The 13,201-nt window shown below is 35.8% G+C and overlaps 2 protein-coding genes across 16 annotated transcripts; both read left to right on the top strand.

Moving 5' to 3' along the window:
* The first annotated feature begins 482 nt into the window (after positions 1–482).
* On the top strand, positions 483–8,458 carry LOC112502533 (mitochondrial carrier protein CoAc1). 4 transcript variants are annotated; one of them, XM_025106482.1, is made up of 8 exons: positions 483–754; positions 1,051–1,436; positions 3,562–3,647; positions 3,749–3,956; positions 4,762–4,894; positions 5,594–5,778; positions 6,064–6,192; positions 7,901–8,458. In XM_025106482.1, exons 2-8 carry the CDS (start codon positions 1,245–1,247, stop codon positions 8,000–8,002), a joined length of 1,035 nt encoding a protein of 344 aa, XP_024962250.1. In that variant the 5' UTR covers positions 483–754; positions 1,051–1,244; the 3' UTR covers positions 8,003–8,458. The 4 variants fall into 4 exon arrangements, with proteins under 4 accessions (XP_024962250.1, XP_024962252.1, XP_024962249.1 ...); XM_025106484.1 differs by having other exon boundaries at positions 483–1,288; positions 1,381–1,436; XM_025106485.1 differs by lacking the exon at positions 483–754 and having other exon boundaries at positions 1,147–1,193; positions 1,381–1,436.
* A 538-nt stretch (positions 8,459–8,996) lies between these two features.
* Positions 8,997–12,950, top strand: LOC112502537 (heat shock factor protein HSF30-like). 12 transcript variants are annotated; one of them, XR_003067711.1, is made up of 6 exons: positions 8,997–9,688; positions 10,160–10,890; positions 11,095–11,151; positions 11,248–11,360; positions 12,350–12,439; positions 12,533–12,797. XR_003067711.1 is itself a non-coding variant. In XM_025106489.1 (4 exons), the coding sequence occupies exons 1-4, from the start codon at positions 9,356–9,358 to the stop codon at positions 11,323–11,325; spliced, it is 1,203 nt and encodes a 400-aa protein (XP_024962257.1). In that variant the 5' UTR covers positions 8,997–9,355; the 3' UTR covers positions 11,326–12,797. The 12 variants fall into 12 exon arrangements, 1 of the variants encoding a protein (XP_024962257.1); XR_003067708.1 differs by having other exon boundaries at positions 11,095–11,155; XR_003067709.1 differs by having other exon boundaries at positions 11,098–11,155; positions 11,248–12,439; positions 12,533–12,950.
* Positions 12,951–13,201: the final 251 nt, after the last annotated feature.

The following is a 13,201-nucleotide window of genomic DNA, read 5'->3' as shown; positions in this document are numbered from 1 at the left end:
AATAATAAAACAATTTATTTTTGGTTTAATATTATAAATTTTATAAAGATAATAATTAAGTATTCTGTTAGAATTTAATGATTATACTAATTATATTTTAGATTTTTTATATTTAAAAAGAGATGTTTATCCTGTATTTGATTGTGTTTATCTGCAGTTAGTTACACGAATTCAGATATTGATGAAATAGGATATGGATGAAATTGTTTAGGGATAAATGAGTTTAAGAGTTTTTAAGAGTTTTAAGAGTTTAAGAGTTTTTAAGAGTTTTAGTCAAATGTTTTATAATATAGTATAGATAAATTTATACATAAAAAATAATTTTTAAGAATTTTTTTCAAATAATTTATAATATATTATAGATTATGTTTTACACGATTTCACATAAAAACTTTGCGAGCAAGTTCACATGACGGGTAGATATTGGTCAGCAATCCGAACGTCGTGTTCAAATAAAGGGGCTCACCCATTTGACCAGTTCACATTTCAACACTTGAAAACAACGTTATTTAAACCCTAATTTCATATTCAATTTCCAAGAAACTTGTAGATCTGCAAACAAATCTCTCCCAAAAATAAGAGAAGACTCGGAAGGAAGGTAACCGCTTTCCAATTACAAAGGAGAACGGGTATCTTATTCTTGTTTCGCATCCCAACTGGAAAAATTAAATGCATCAAGATACCTGCTCTCCTACGCGTCTACAATCGAGAATCAATCGAAATCTTAGGGATTATACCAAGGGATCTAAATTGGGTATTGGTGATCTCTTGTTATCTCCGTCTGCCCTTGTATTTTTATAAATTTGGATTCTAGTTGGAGGGTTTTTAGTTGATTAGTTTTATATCGAGAGATTTGAATTGGGTAACGCTCGTTTCTTGTTATTCCGAATATTCTTAAGTTCGTTGCACATGATATTTATGAAAAAAATTAGATAATAGTGATCATTATGGAAGATTGATTTTATTTTAGGGTGATTTCATCGGTTTGTGAGGTTTTAATCTTTTACTTTCATTGTTTGATGTACATGGTTGTTGTCATCGTTGAGAAAGATTGGCTGGCGAACGTATCTTTGTGTCTGCTCCGGCTGTTGTCTGTGCATTGCGTTGAACAAACTGTAAGAGATAGATGGGATAAAGAGTATTTCAAACTGCAGGGCGGATAAGGACATCCATAGTACTTGAAAAAACAAAAGGAAAGTTGGTTTTTGGATTTTGATTTTTGGAGTAATTTTTTTTTTTCAAAGATGGGTTCTTCCCAAGGTTCTTCTCTTTCCACGAATGTGGCAAGGTTGGTTGAGGGTTCTGCTACAGGGAGAGAGGTTTCATATATAGATACTTTGCCTGTGTATGTCAAGGAACTAATAGCCGGAGGTGCTGCAGGAGCATTTGCAAAAACCGCTGTTGCTCCACTCGAAAGAATTAAGATCTTATTGCAGGTGGGGTTTTGATTTATGCTTTGTGTATTTAGTTATTTGTTTCTTCATATGCCACTATGGTTTGATTACAATGATGTTACTTTGACCCTTACTGTTTCTGTTTGTTGATTGTCAAATTGCGCCAAATTACCTGTAAAGTATTAGCATCATGAATTTAAAAATTGGAAGATTGATTAAGAGACTAAGGGAGCCCTAGTAGTAAAGAATGGAGACAAATAAAAAACAGTTATATGATATTTGGGATGCAAAAGGCCAAAATCATAAGACATAGCAAGCTTTTTTATAAACCAGTCTTAACCTCTTTTAACTGAGCCTAATCAGTCCCAAACCAGGCCTTAACCGGTCCCAGTTTTGGCAAAGAATAATAGAGACAGTAAGATGGAGAGAACAAGTCTTATTTCTCTCATGGGGCTAAGAGAAATCAGGTTCAAATGGGGGTAAATTTATCAATGCCCATTTCTAAGAGAAATCAGGTTCAAATTTGAATATAAAAAGACATATTATCTCGATTAACTTGGACTTTCCAAGAATTGTGATCTTCAAGGCAAATATTTAAACCACAGTATGTTTCACACCAAGTTCTGTTCAGGCTGTAAATGAGAGATATGTCCCTTCCATATGACAGATACATATCTCACTCCCTTTTGCGGGCATCAACAGTCTATAGAAAGAAAAGAAGAAAAAATAGAACAAGCATGCTAATTGGGAGGCACTATATTGTGAAGCTTAGAGAAGTTCCTATAGTGAACCATGTTATGCACCCTTAATAATGGGGAGGAGGTCCATAATGTGCAATCAGAGACTTGCTAGTAGTTCTTTTCTTTTTTATGATGGGCTCTGTATTTATGCTCAGTTGTATGCTTGCTGGTCATCTTCATATTTGTTTTTTGAACCATGTTTTCTTAGAGTATGTTCTTGCGTGAAGGGGTTGTTATAGTGAACTTGGGCTGTATGAGTATATCATCAGTAGTGACCTTGGATCTTAGCATATGGTACTTTAGTCCAAGTTTATCCATTTTCTTATAAAATGATCAAGTTGTCAAGTATTTTAAATTATCCAAGTGACTATACTTCTTTTTGAATCTACCACTTCCAAAGACTTGTGGGCTTATCTTTTGCATCTAGATGTGTTGTGTAGCTCTAGCCTGGTATTCTTAATTTATCAGGCATTTTTTTCTTGCAGATGTTCTGAACTTAGAAATCATGGTTAAAATAAACATTCCACAAAGCCTCATCATAGCACTTGCCAGTAAACATATTGAGTTCCTATGTGGTCTGGTGAATGTAATATTTTAATTTGATTTTGTTTTCAGCAGATCTATTGCATATAGTGCATTTATCTTGAAACTCATGCAAAACAACTTAAACTCTGAAACCATTTATTTTCAGACATCTTCAGTCACCAGGTTATAGATATTTCAACCCCCAGTGAACTCGTTTAAGTACTCTTGTAAATTATAAGACCAAAGTGCTTATGTGAGAGAGATTCTACCTGTCCTACTATATCTGATCCTTTATTTTAACACCTTTAACTTAGGCAATTGGATCCTTGATTATACTTGAAACAAAGATTGTAGATGTCTGAGATTGACTTCTACAAGGTAAATTTGGAATCGTAGTACTCTCTCGATGTTTGATGTGCCCATATTCCTTAAAAGTGTTTGGCTATTGGTCAAATATCTAAAATGTCCCTCAATATGGACAGAATGAGAACTTGTGGACTAAAATCTGAGTCACCAAAATGATGTAATGATTCCTAATGACCAAAATGGTAAAGTTGGATTGGGAACTTACCAAAAATGGAATTGGTGCATTTTCCTGGAACAACCCAAAAAAAGCAACCTTTTTGCGTATTCCTTTTGGGGCAGAGAAATACTTTTGTATTTTTGGATGATTATTTTGCCTTGTTTCTCAAAACTTTTGTTTGTTGATGCTAATCTATGCGTTGTTGATTTGAAGCTCTACTCTATTTGCTTAATCATTCATCACACTGTGCTATCTGTAAGCTCTGCTAATATACCATACATTTCTGTCTAGCATGTTGTTATATAATCTATGAGGATTCTATTATACACATACTACCATTTCTTACCTGATTATCTCATTTCTATTTTTGGATATTCAGACACGAACTCAAGGCTTTCATTCTCTTGGAGTCTATCAATCACTGAAGAGGCTACTAAAGCATGAAGGACTTCCAGGATTTTACAAGTATGACAGTGTTGCCATCTAATTATTTCATTCCCTGACATCCTCCTTGCTAATTAATAATGATAATGTGACATCTGACTAGATTTTTGGTCTTCTTTCAGAGGGAATGGCGCTAGTGTTCTTCGCATTGTTCCATATGCAGCATTGCATTTCATGACATATGAACAATACCGATGTTGGATATTGGACAACTACACGGTATTAGGAACAGGGCCCGTTGTAGATCTTTTAGCTGGTTCAGCAGCTGGAGGGACTGCTGTGTTATGCACATATCCACTAGATTTGGCTCGCACCAAACTCGCTTATCAAGTGAGTTATTTTATGATATTTTTGTATAATTTCTTGAGATTATCATGTGAAGGATAATGATTTGACACTGTTCGAGTCTTGGAGCATTTGGTCGAGTACTTAATAGTTGATAGAACTTGCTGAATTTTGATGACATTACAACTATGTTTAGAGTAGAAGAGCTATAATAGCTCTTACAAATCTGTACTAGACCCCCCAAAAGTGCAACGATGCTATTTTTTGGCAAGTTTCCTGTTCAGATTTACATTTTTCTTATTAATTATCATTACATGATATTGATAATGGTCAAACGGTTTTATAGAACTATGTGCCAAGTCAAATGTTGTATTGTTTATGGGATGCAGTAGCACTATTTTTTTTTTTTTTTAGTCATGTTCTTCACTATTCTCTTTGCCATATATGTTGGCTTTACTGAATTTATTTTCTTTTTTGAAAAATGCTAATTAAAGTCTGATGGCTCAGTTATTCTTATCTTGTCCCTTGATATTTTTGGTTTTGTTTGAGGAGGGTTATGACTAGAAAACAAAATATTCCCATTTAGTAACACTTTAGAAAGTAGATACAAAATTGGAAAAAGAGTAGACCCTATTTTCTTGTTGCATTCTAGTAAATGGGGATAATTTTAAGGGGGGGGGGGTGGACTTTTATGCAATGAAAAATGCTCATATAGTTTCTGTTGTCTTTTAAGTAATGTGTGTATGGTGTTAATCGGGGGTTCTTTGCTTTGTTTTGCACAAAGTATGATGGAATGTTTTTAATATGAATTTTCTATCGTGTCTTATTGGGTCTGTATTTGGTTTTATAGGTCGTGGATGCAAAATCAAGTTTGGGGAATGATTCTAAAAGTATTATTGCACAACCTCGTTACAGTGGCATTAGAAATGTGTTAGTGAGTGTTTATAGGGAGGGTGGGATGCGTGGCTTGTATCGAGGCGTAGGTATGTTTCCATTTGCATTCTATCTTCTTTTATGTAGCTTCATCAATAGTGCAAATCTTAAATGTATCAGCAGTCAGTGCACAAATTTGTGCAATAAGCACCCAAATTCCGAATCTTAAATAACCCTTTTCACATGACATGCGTGATCTGAGTGTTACTGATGGGGATTCATGTAGGGACTGTGGATCGTGGCATCGTTGTAGGTTTATCATATTCTTTTATCCCTTCTTTGATATGAACACCTCAATAGGTGCTAAACAACAAGGATAAATGGGAACTAGAGTGTAATCTAATGTGATATTGGCTTTTTGTCAACTAAATTAACCAAATTGACAAGTTGTCAGCCAATAAATTAATTTTTGTTAAAATTCTTCAATTTTAAACCCCCACCTCATTTTGTATAAATCTCCTTCACACACAACTATACAAGTAATATACATATTTCTTTTCTGGATTCACCAGAAAAGACAAAATATGACAAACAAAATACTCGTGATGTTGTATGATGATTTGGATAACTGAAGAGAAGATAAAGTTTATGGGGAAAATAAAAGAGAGAGGGTGAACTCTGGTTACTGTCGATAAACTTTACAGTCTTGGTGCTCCCGTATATAAAATTTTCTCTCTCTCTCTCTCTCTCTCTATATATATATATATATACATACATATTTATCTTCTATTTTTTCTATCTAAAACTAGGTCCAACTCTTATTGGTATTCTGCCATATGCTGGCTTGAAGTTTTACATTTATGAAGAACTCAAGAGGCATGTTTCTGAGGACCAACAGAGATCAATCATGATGCGTCTGTCCTGTGGTGCTTTGGCTGGCTTATTTGGGCAAACCTTCACATATCCTTTAGACGTCGTTAGAAGGCAGATGCAGGTTTTTGTTATTTTATTTTGGTTTTTGCTTCAATACTTTGCATCCTTCCATTCATGCTTTTTGAGCCACACGTTACTTTGAACTCTTTTTTTTCCTTTTTAGTATATATTTATATATGGCAAAACTCACATACACACTATCATCTTGACCTACTGCTCCGCCAACGACCCTTCTGTTACTTTGAAACTCTCTTAAATGAGATGTGGGAAACTAGGGTCATTTGCTTAATTAGCTTTCTAGTGACTTGTATTCTGTTTGATTTTGATAATTTCATGTCATTTTCAGGTTGAAAATCTGCAAGGTTCTGTCGGTGGTGGTGCTAGACACAAGAATACATGGAAGGGGCTCACCACGATCGTTTCCCAACAAGGTTGGAGGCAATTATTTGCTGGTCTCAGCATTAATTACATTAAGGTCATGCTCTAGAACTAAATGCTCACCTAATTTTATTTCTGGTTCTGCTATATCTTGGCATATTGTTTTGTTTGACTTGCGTACGTATGTGGGACTATAATCATTTTTTCATAGATAGTAATAGTACTGTAGCATTAGTTACATTAAGGGGCTGTTTGGTTGTTATGCTATTAAGCCTTGTTTTTTTTGAAGTATATAATATTTATATACTGCAAATGCAACAAGTAAACTCACACACTCTCACCTATTGTGAGGTTTGAACCCCTGACCTCCTAGGAGGCCAAAGGCTACGATGCTGCTAGGCCAAAGGCCTTTTGGTTATTAAGCCTTGTCTTACCATCAGGGTAGATATGTATGCGTATACTTTCATCCAAAAAATATTGCAATGTTTGACCCTAACTATGATAATAAAACAAGATGATCTTTTAGAATCAATATCTCTTACGGTCAATACTTTGTGTAACGATGATTAGAAAATGTGAGTAGCATTTCTAATAATTATGGTTTATTAACCAACGATTATACATTAAAAAAATACAAAATAAAATATTATAGTTGTCTATTTTGCTCATTTTTTCCAACTACAATATTTTTTTTTTCATTTGTGAAAACATAATGGTTGGTTGTCACATCAAGACTGAATACTATGTTCAGAAATGCCATTTACTCGCTAGAAAATAGGTCATTCATCATCAAAATTTGTCCAAAAAAGGAAATATTGCAACTATTATTCACATTCAAAAACAGAAATTGCTGTCACATTAATGGGGTCGAAGTGTATATATAACAAGAGGCAGATTGGTTTAGCGAGTGATGACACATCTGCAGACATGGGGTTTTGTACAAGGTCAATTATATGATGTTGATTTGAAGCGTTATGTAAGATAATAACCTTCTGACAGATTTCAAGGCATTATTGTGTTAGAAGTGGCATGCTTCTGTTACACGGAGTTGTTTCTAAATCTGTAAATAATTCATGCATTTAAGAACTTACTTGTCAAATGGTGGTTCTCCTAAATAACCCTGATTTGAATGGGTATTGTGTTTCTTCATCACCATAGTTGTTAAAAGCTTACTCTGAGGCACGCCAGGCTCTGAGGCCCATAAGGCTCAAGGTCTTGGGCATTTTAAAAGTCGAGGCTAGGTGGATTCACGAGGCTCACCAAGACCCTGTGGCCTCTACTGGGGCGCTTTGTGGGCCAAGGTGTGCCTCATAAAGAGTGATTAAATACCAAGTCAAACCCCAATATTAAATAAGTTTTCTCATCTTCTTATCTCTTAGACTTCGTAAAAGAGTTATTAAATAGATGATATAAGTCAAACCCTAATATTAAATACCCGATCGTTATAACTTCAAGCCTCTTTCTCCACAAATACCAGACCTTAAAACTTCTCCCTCATGGCTCATGCTTTGAACCTTTCTCCAATCTGCCTCAATCGAAGTACAGTTGATTGCTGCACAGGAGTATTTGCTACATATTTGAGTTGTGTTTAACTCTGTGTGTGTATATACTTTTTTTATAAGATGTACGTCAGATTCCTGAGGCCTGCGCCTAGGCCCCAGGACCCCTTTGCTTCTAAGTGCGCCTTGAGCCTTTAACAACTTTGTTCATCACCTCGGTTGTCACTTCATTGTATTCAGAAAGCATGCTTCAAGTGAAATCAAGAGATCTTGATTACTAACAATGATTTTCACTATTGTTTGCAGATTGTTCCATCAGTTGCAATTGGTTTCACTGCATATGACATGATGAAGTCGTGGCTTCACATACCTCCTCGACAGAAATCACAATCAGTGACTGCTGCATAGCTTTTCAACCCATTTCACTCAGAGTGACCAACAAAAGGAGCAGAGCAGAACCGAAATATTTTGATGACAAGCCTGTATCAAATTTTTCGGTTTCAATTCTCATCAGATGATATCGGTAAAACTGATTGCCTGAAGGAACAGAAGAAGATTGGGATGAACTTGGCTTAGTGAATGCTGCTTTGGGAGTTGCAGATACTCTCAACTTGTAAACTTCTCTTTTTGTTGAAATTGATGGCACAATTTTTGTTTAAAAATGGAAACAGTGTTTTAGAATTTGAAATCTATACTTGGGTTTTAGATTTAAGAAAACTTGTTGGTTTTTTATAGTTGGATTGGAAGTAATGGTCGGAACGATGAAAAATGGTGAACATCATAGATGCCCAGTGGTGCATGAAAGATCAAATAATTCATAAAGTTATTCGGTATCTTTTTAATAAACGAGCTTTGGAAATGAAATCGAACATCTTGATGGTCGTTGGATATGTCATATAACCATAATAGAAATGTTCGCTCAAGCTTAAGAATAATGTGATGGAGGTCAAGGCCGGACTGGACTTGTCAAAATTAAGTAACCTTTTTATATTCTTATATCCTTAGTTCCTCCCGTTATTTTGAACAGTTTCTCCAAGTGGCGTAGTCCGTTTTAATAGAACCTCCCACTCTCTTTCTTGCTTGATAGTCGATCTCTTGGTATATATGATAATGTTTGGTTGATGATTTTGATAAATATATTTCAGTTTCTTGTTATTTTAGTTTTATATATGTACAAACCAATTCATCTAGAAGAAAATTATTTAATAGTATATTTTTCTATTTTGTTAACCGAAATGATAAAAAAATAATCGAAATCTATCTTATTTGGTCAACCAAACTGTTTAACCTGCAGATTGAATAATCCGAAACCGTTAATTTAGGAACCAATTTCGTAATTTTCACTAAACCCAGAGGACCAATTCTGTAATTCTTTCCATCATATATTATGACACTTTTTATTTGGAAATGAATCCTCTAGACCTTTCTGGAACTTGTCCACATATATAAGTCACACCCACACGGTGCACCCCACGTACTGAGAGCTTATAAACTCCTGCGTTCTTACTTGTACAGTACAAATAATCAAAGCATGCCCATAAAGCGACAAAAAAAATCATCAAGCAATACCTGCATTAGCGTAATTCGAAAATATCACATCATGATTCCAAGAACCATCCTCTCTAACTAGAACCTTCTACTGAATCCGTCTTATCTCCTTCCCCTATTAATACTCTCTGAAAACAAAGTCCAAATGTTAAACGACGCCATTTCTGTCTTTCGTTGATCATCATCAAGACCCTAATCGGAAAATTTGGATTAATGGAGTTCAAGACGGAATTGCAAGGAGGAGCAAGTGTGAAAGAGGAGGACGTAACATTTGTATCGTCTACGAATACTGCTGCAACTGCTGGTTCATCGTCTTCATCTTCTTCACCGCGGCCGAGGGAAGGGTTGCATGAGGTAGGTCCACCGCCGTTTCTGACGAAAACATATGATATGGTGGAAGACCCATCAACGGATTCGGTGGTTTCGTGGAGTAGAGGAAGGAATAGTTTTGTTGTTTGGGATTCTTACAAGTTTTCCACAACTCTGCTTCCGAGGTATTTTAAGCATGGCAATTTTTCTAGCTTCATTCGCCAGCTTAATACTTATGTAAGTCTTCCTTCTCCACTCTCCCATTGAGGATCACACTTGTGTGTAGTTTGCAAGGTGTTTGATTAAAATGCTGTAATAGTAGCTTATGAGCGTGTTCTTTTCAGAAATTGGATTAATTTTACGTATATGTGTGTTCATATTATTTAAAATGCTTTAGTAGTAGTTTTATGTCATGTGTTCTCTTGAAATATTGTGTTAATTTCAAATTCAGGCGGTATGATGGCGTATGAAATTTTAGTTTCTTAGACCAATTCGTGGGAGTTCTTCACTTATTCAAATTGGGATTTTTCTAATTGTTCTCTGGTCCTTCTGGACTTGTAGTTTTGAAGATGCTATGTTTTTGTGTTCTTAGATTGTGCCGCTGTGTTGATTTTTTATAAGATCACCAATTGGGATTTCTTTATCGATTTCTCAGTTATTCTCGCTATAATTTGATACAATCATGAATTTAATGTAAAATGTTTACAGGGTTTCAGAAAAGTGGATCCAGATAGATGGGAATTTGCAAATGAAGGGTTTCTTGGTGGTCAGAGGCATCTCCTGAAGACGATCAGAAGAAGAAGAAATATAGCGCAATCCACCCAACAGAAGCAAGAATATGGTGTGTGCATTGAAGTAGGCCAATACGGGATGGAGGAGGAGCTTGAAGCACTGAAAAGGGACAGGAGTTTGTTAATGGCAGAAATTGTGAGGCTGAGGCAACTACAGCAGCATTCTATAGACCAGCTCATAGCCATGGAAAACAGGTTAAGAACCACCGAAAGAAAGCAACAGAACATGATGGGTTTTCTCGCAAAAGCATTCAGTAATCCTGAATTCCTACAAAGATACATGGATAAGTATGCACAGAAGGGGCAAGATCATATTGAAATTGGTCGGAAAAGGCGGTTAACGATGGCACCAAGTGTGGAAAATCTACAAGAAGTGGCTGGTGGTATGAAGAACATCCAACTGAATGTTGATTCGTTTCTTTTAGCACCTACTCCCGTTGAAGATGAATCAAGTAGCGATGTGGGTAATCAAGGAGATGTTTCAAGCTTTGTGGAGGATGATTCCAGTGGGAATTTGTGGGAGGAACTCTTGAATGTAAATCTTCCCATTGAAAACGAGCCTGAAGAGTTTCTTGATAGTTTAGATGGTCAAAATCTTGATTGGGATGAGGATTTGCAAGAACTGGTGGATCAGATGGAGTATCTAAGGTCATCCAATGCTTGAATACTTGATTGAAGTGATTCTTGTTAACATTTTATAGTGTAGAGTTTGTGGGTTTCTGCAACCCCACCTCCTATTTAGTAGATTACAAGTCAGAGATGCATATGCTTCTTGTGGTATGCGAATTCTGGATATTTGTTGTTTAGGTTAGCATGTCTCTATGCGTCTAATGTTGTATGTGTTGTATACAGCAGGGGTGAGTGGATTTGCAAGGAGGCCGGGCTGCTGTTCTCTTGTATCCTTTTGTTGTTGGTTATCCATTTACTTGTTCTATTTGTTTATTTTAGTTCATATTGACAGCAAGTTTTCTGGGAACAAACAAACTCTTTGATTCATCTTTGCAGGGACCGAAGAACCACAAGAACAACTTTAAGAAGGTTTCATTCTTGAGAACCGTATCTGTAGCAGAATTGGTCTTGTGAAAGAAAGACAAGCAGACATGGAACGAAGACTTGAGGTCCGTATGATGTAATAATCTTCATAGGGTGTGTATTGCAATCTAAAATCAAGACTTGGCTCGACAACTGCTTTTTTGTGTGCCAAGTCTTGATGGGCTGCCACTTTGTGGAGTTTAGGGTTCTTGTGGGTTTAGTTGGTCCAAAGTTGAGAACTTATAAAGAAATCTTGAATCTTGTGGATGTTGATATCCGCTGTGGTATGTAGAAAATGATTACAAAAGACTGCTTGTAAGATTTGGGAAATGAGAAAGTAATCAAAGGCGTCCTTAAGACTCTTCGTGCTTCATGGATGCAACTTGAGAGATCATTTAGATCAGATCAATGAGTGATAAACATAGATATGTCAAACTACAGTTTGGGATCACTTGTGACTGCTGGTTGGATTGTCAAGTAGGTTGCGAAGAAGATACGATAATGTCATCTTGAGGGCTAGCGCAACTAGCAAGAGTAACGACTAGGCCTCGGCGTAGAGATGTATAGAAGACTGACTTAACTGATTTTGGACCGGTAAGGACTGATTACCAAGCCGCTTTAGAAATGTTCCCAAGGACCAGGTTACAGGCGAAAACCTCCAAAAGGCTTGGTCAGAGCCCAAAAAACCGGTCAATACCCTATTTTACCGCAACTATTTTTTGTAACCAGAAAAATAGAAGGAATATCAATATAATATTTGTGGTCATCAATAATAAAAGAGATAATTATGAATGTTTTAAAGAAAAAAAATATCACTTACACTAAAATAAGGTAACGTTTGATATATAAACATGACTAGATTGGCCTGAACAAAACTGAACATGACTGCATGTAAGAAGTGTTTCTGGTGGTTGGCGTGACTAGGATCGAATAAGACTGGGTTAAATAAGTTGCCCCTAAATATTGTTTACTGATTTTATGTTGTGATAATCGGTGGTAGTAGAAGAGGTGGTGATTGTGGTGTAGGCTATAAAGGTGGTGGTGGTGTTGGTGTTGATGTTGATGACAATGGCAGAGGTAAAGGTGGTGGTGGCAAAGATTTTGATTCCAGTGAGGACAACTATGATCGTGGGAAGGTTCCATGGGAACAATCATTTATTTCAGGGTACGTCTTCTCTTTCTTTTTTAAAAGGGGGAGGCAATAATTCATAACTTTTAAAACACAACTAATCTCTATTCAAACCCCCTTTATTTGTAGGTTCGCAGCCAACTCGTGATGTGGATGATCCGTTGAATCCATTGTCGTGGTTCATTGTTGTGCTTACACGCTAGACTACCCTTTTCCGATGTTAAGTACTTCTTCCCATTTCTTCTTATAGAATTAAGGGGCTGTTTGACAGTTGCTGAATGATTAGGTGCAGAAGATTAAGTTGTCAAAATGATTAAAAGGCCCTCATGATAGAATGCAAAAGGAAATATAATTGTTTGGTAATTGTTTATAATGAAATTAGGCTTTTAATGGTTAAGGGAAGCCCATGATACAAAATCATTCAGAAGGTTTTAGAACCATTAAGAGATAGATTTTTTTCCAAACAAAATTTATGGGCTGTTTGACAGTTGCTGAATGGTTTGGTGCAGAATGATTAAGTGGTAAAAATGATTAAGATACTTTCATGATATAGTGAAAAATGTAATATAGTTGTTTGGTAATTGTTTACAATGAAATAAAGCGTTTAATGGTTAAGGGAGACCCATGATATAAAATCATTCAAAGGGTTTTAGAACCATTAAGAGGTAGATTTTTTTTGCCAAACAAAATTCACCTTTTAAGGATTCAAAAGCTGTCTTTTAATGAAACAATTAATAGGTAAACAAACAACCTTTTACTCTTAATGATTTAGAGTCGGTCTCTTAATGATTCAGAGTC

The sequence above is a fragment of the Cynara cardunculus genome, unplaced genomic scaffold, assembly GCF_001531365.2.
Source record: "Cynara cardunculus var. scolymus isolate 2C unplaced genomic scaffold, CcrdV1 Un_Scaffold_1555, whole genome shotgun sequence".
NCBI classification, from domain to species: Eukaryota; Viridiplantae; Streptophyta; class Magnoliopsida; order Asterales; family Asteraceae; genus Cynara; species Cynara cardunculus.
Note: the sequence above shows the minus strand (reverse complement) of the source record. Positions and strands in the feature narration are given on the sequence as shown.

What these genes read in the sequence shown, in the direction of transcription:
- LOC112502533 (XM_025106482.1), top strand. Translation starts at nt 1,245, where the DNA reads ATGGGTTCTTCCCAAGGTTCTTCTCTTTCCACGAATGTGGCAAGGTTG. An exon ending in GGACTTCCAGGATTTTACAA is followed by an intron (nt 3,648 to 3,748) that starts GTATGACAGTGT and finishes GTCTTCTTTCAG; the next exon opens with AGGGAATGGCGCTAGTGTTC. An exon ending in TGGCTTGTATCGAGGCGTAG is followed by an intron (nt 4,895 to 5,593) that starts GTATGTTTCCAT and finishes ATCTAAAACTAG; the next exon opens with GTCCAACTCTTATTGGTATT.
- LOC112502537 (XM_025106489.1), top strand. Translation starts at nt 9,356, where the DNA reads ATGGAGTTCAAGACGGAATTGCAAGGAGGAGCAAGTGTGAAAGAGGAG. An exon ending in GATCAGATGGAGTATCTAAG is followed by an intron (nt 10,891 to 11,094) that starts GTCATCCAATGC and finishes TGTTGTATACAG; the next exon opens with CAGGGGTGAGTGGATTTGCA. An exon ending in CTTGTATCCTTTTGTTGTTG is followed by an intron (nt 11,156 to 11,247) that starts GTTATCCATTTA and finishes TCATCTTTGCAG; the next exon opens with GGACCGAAGAACCACAAGAA.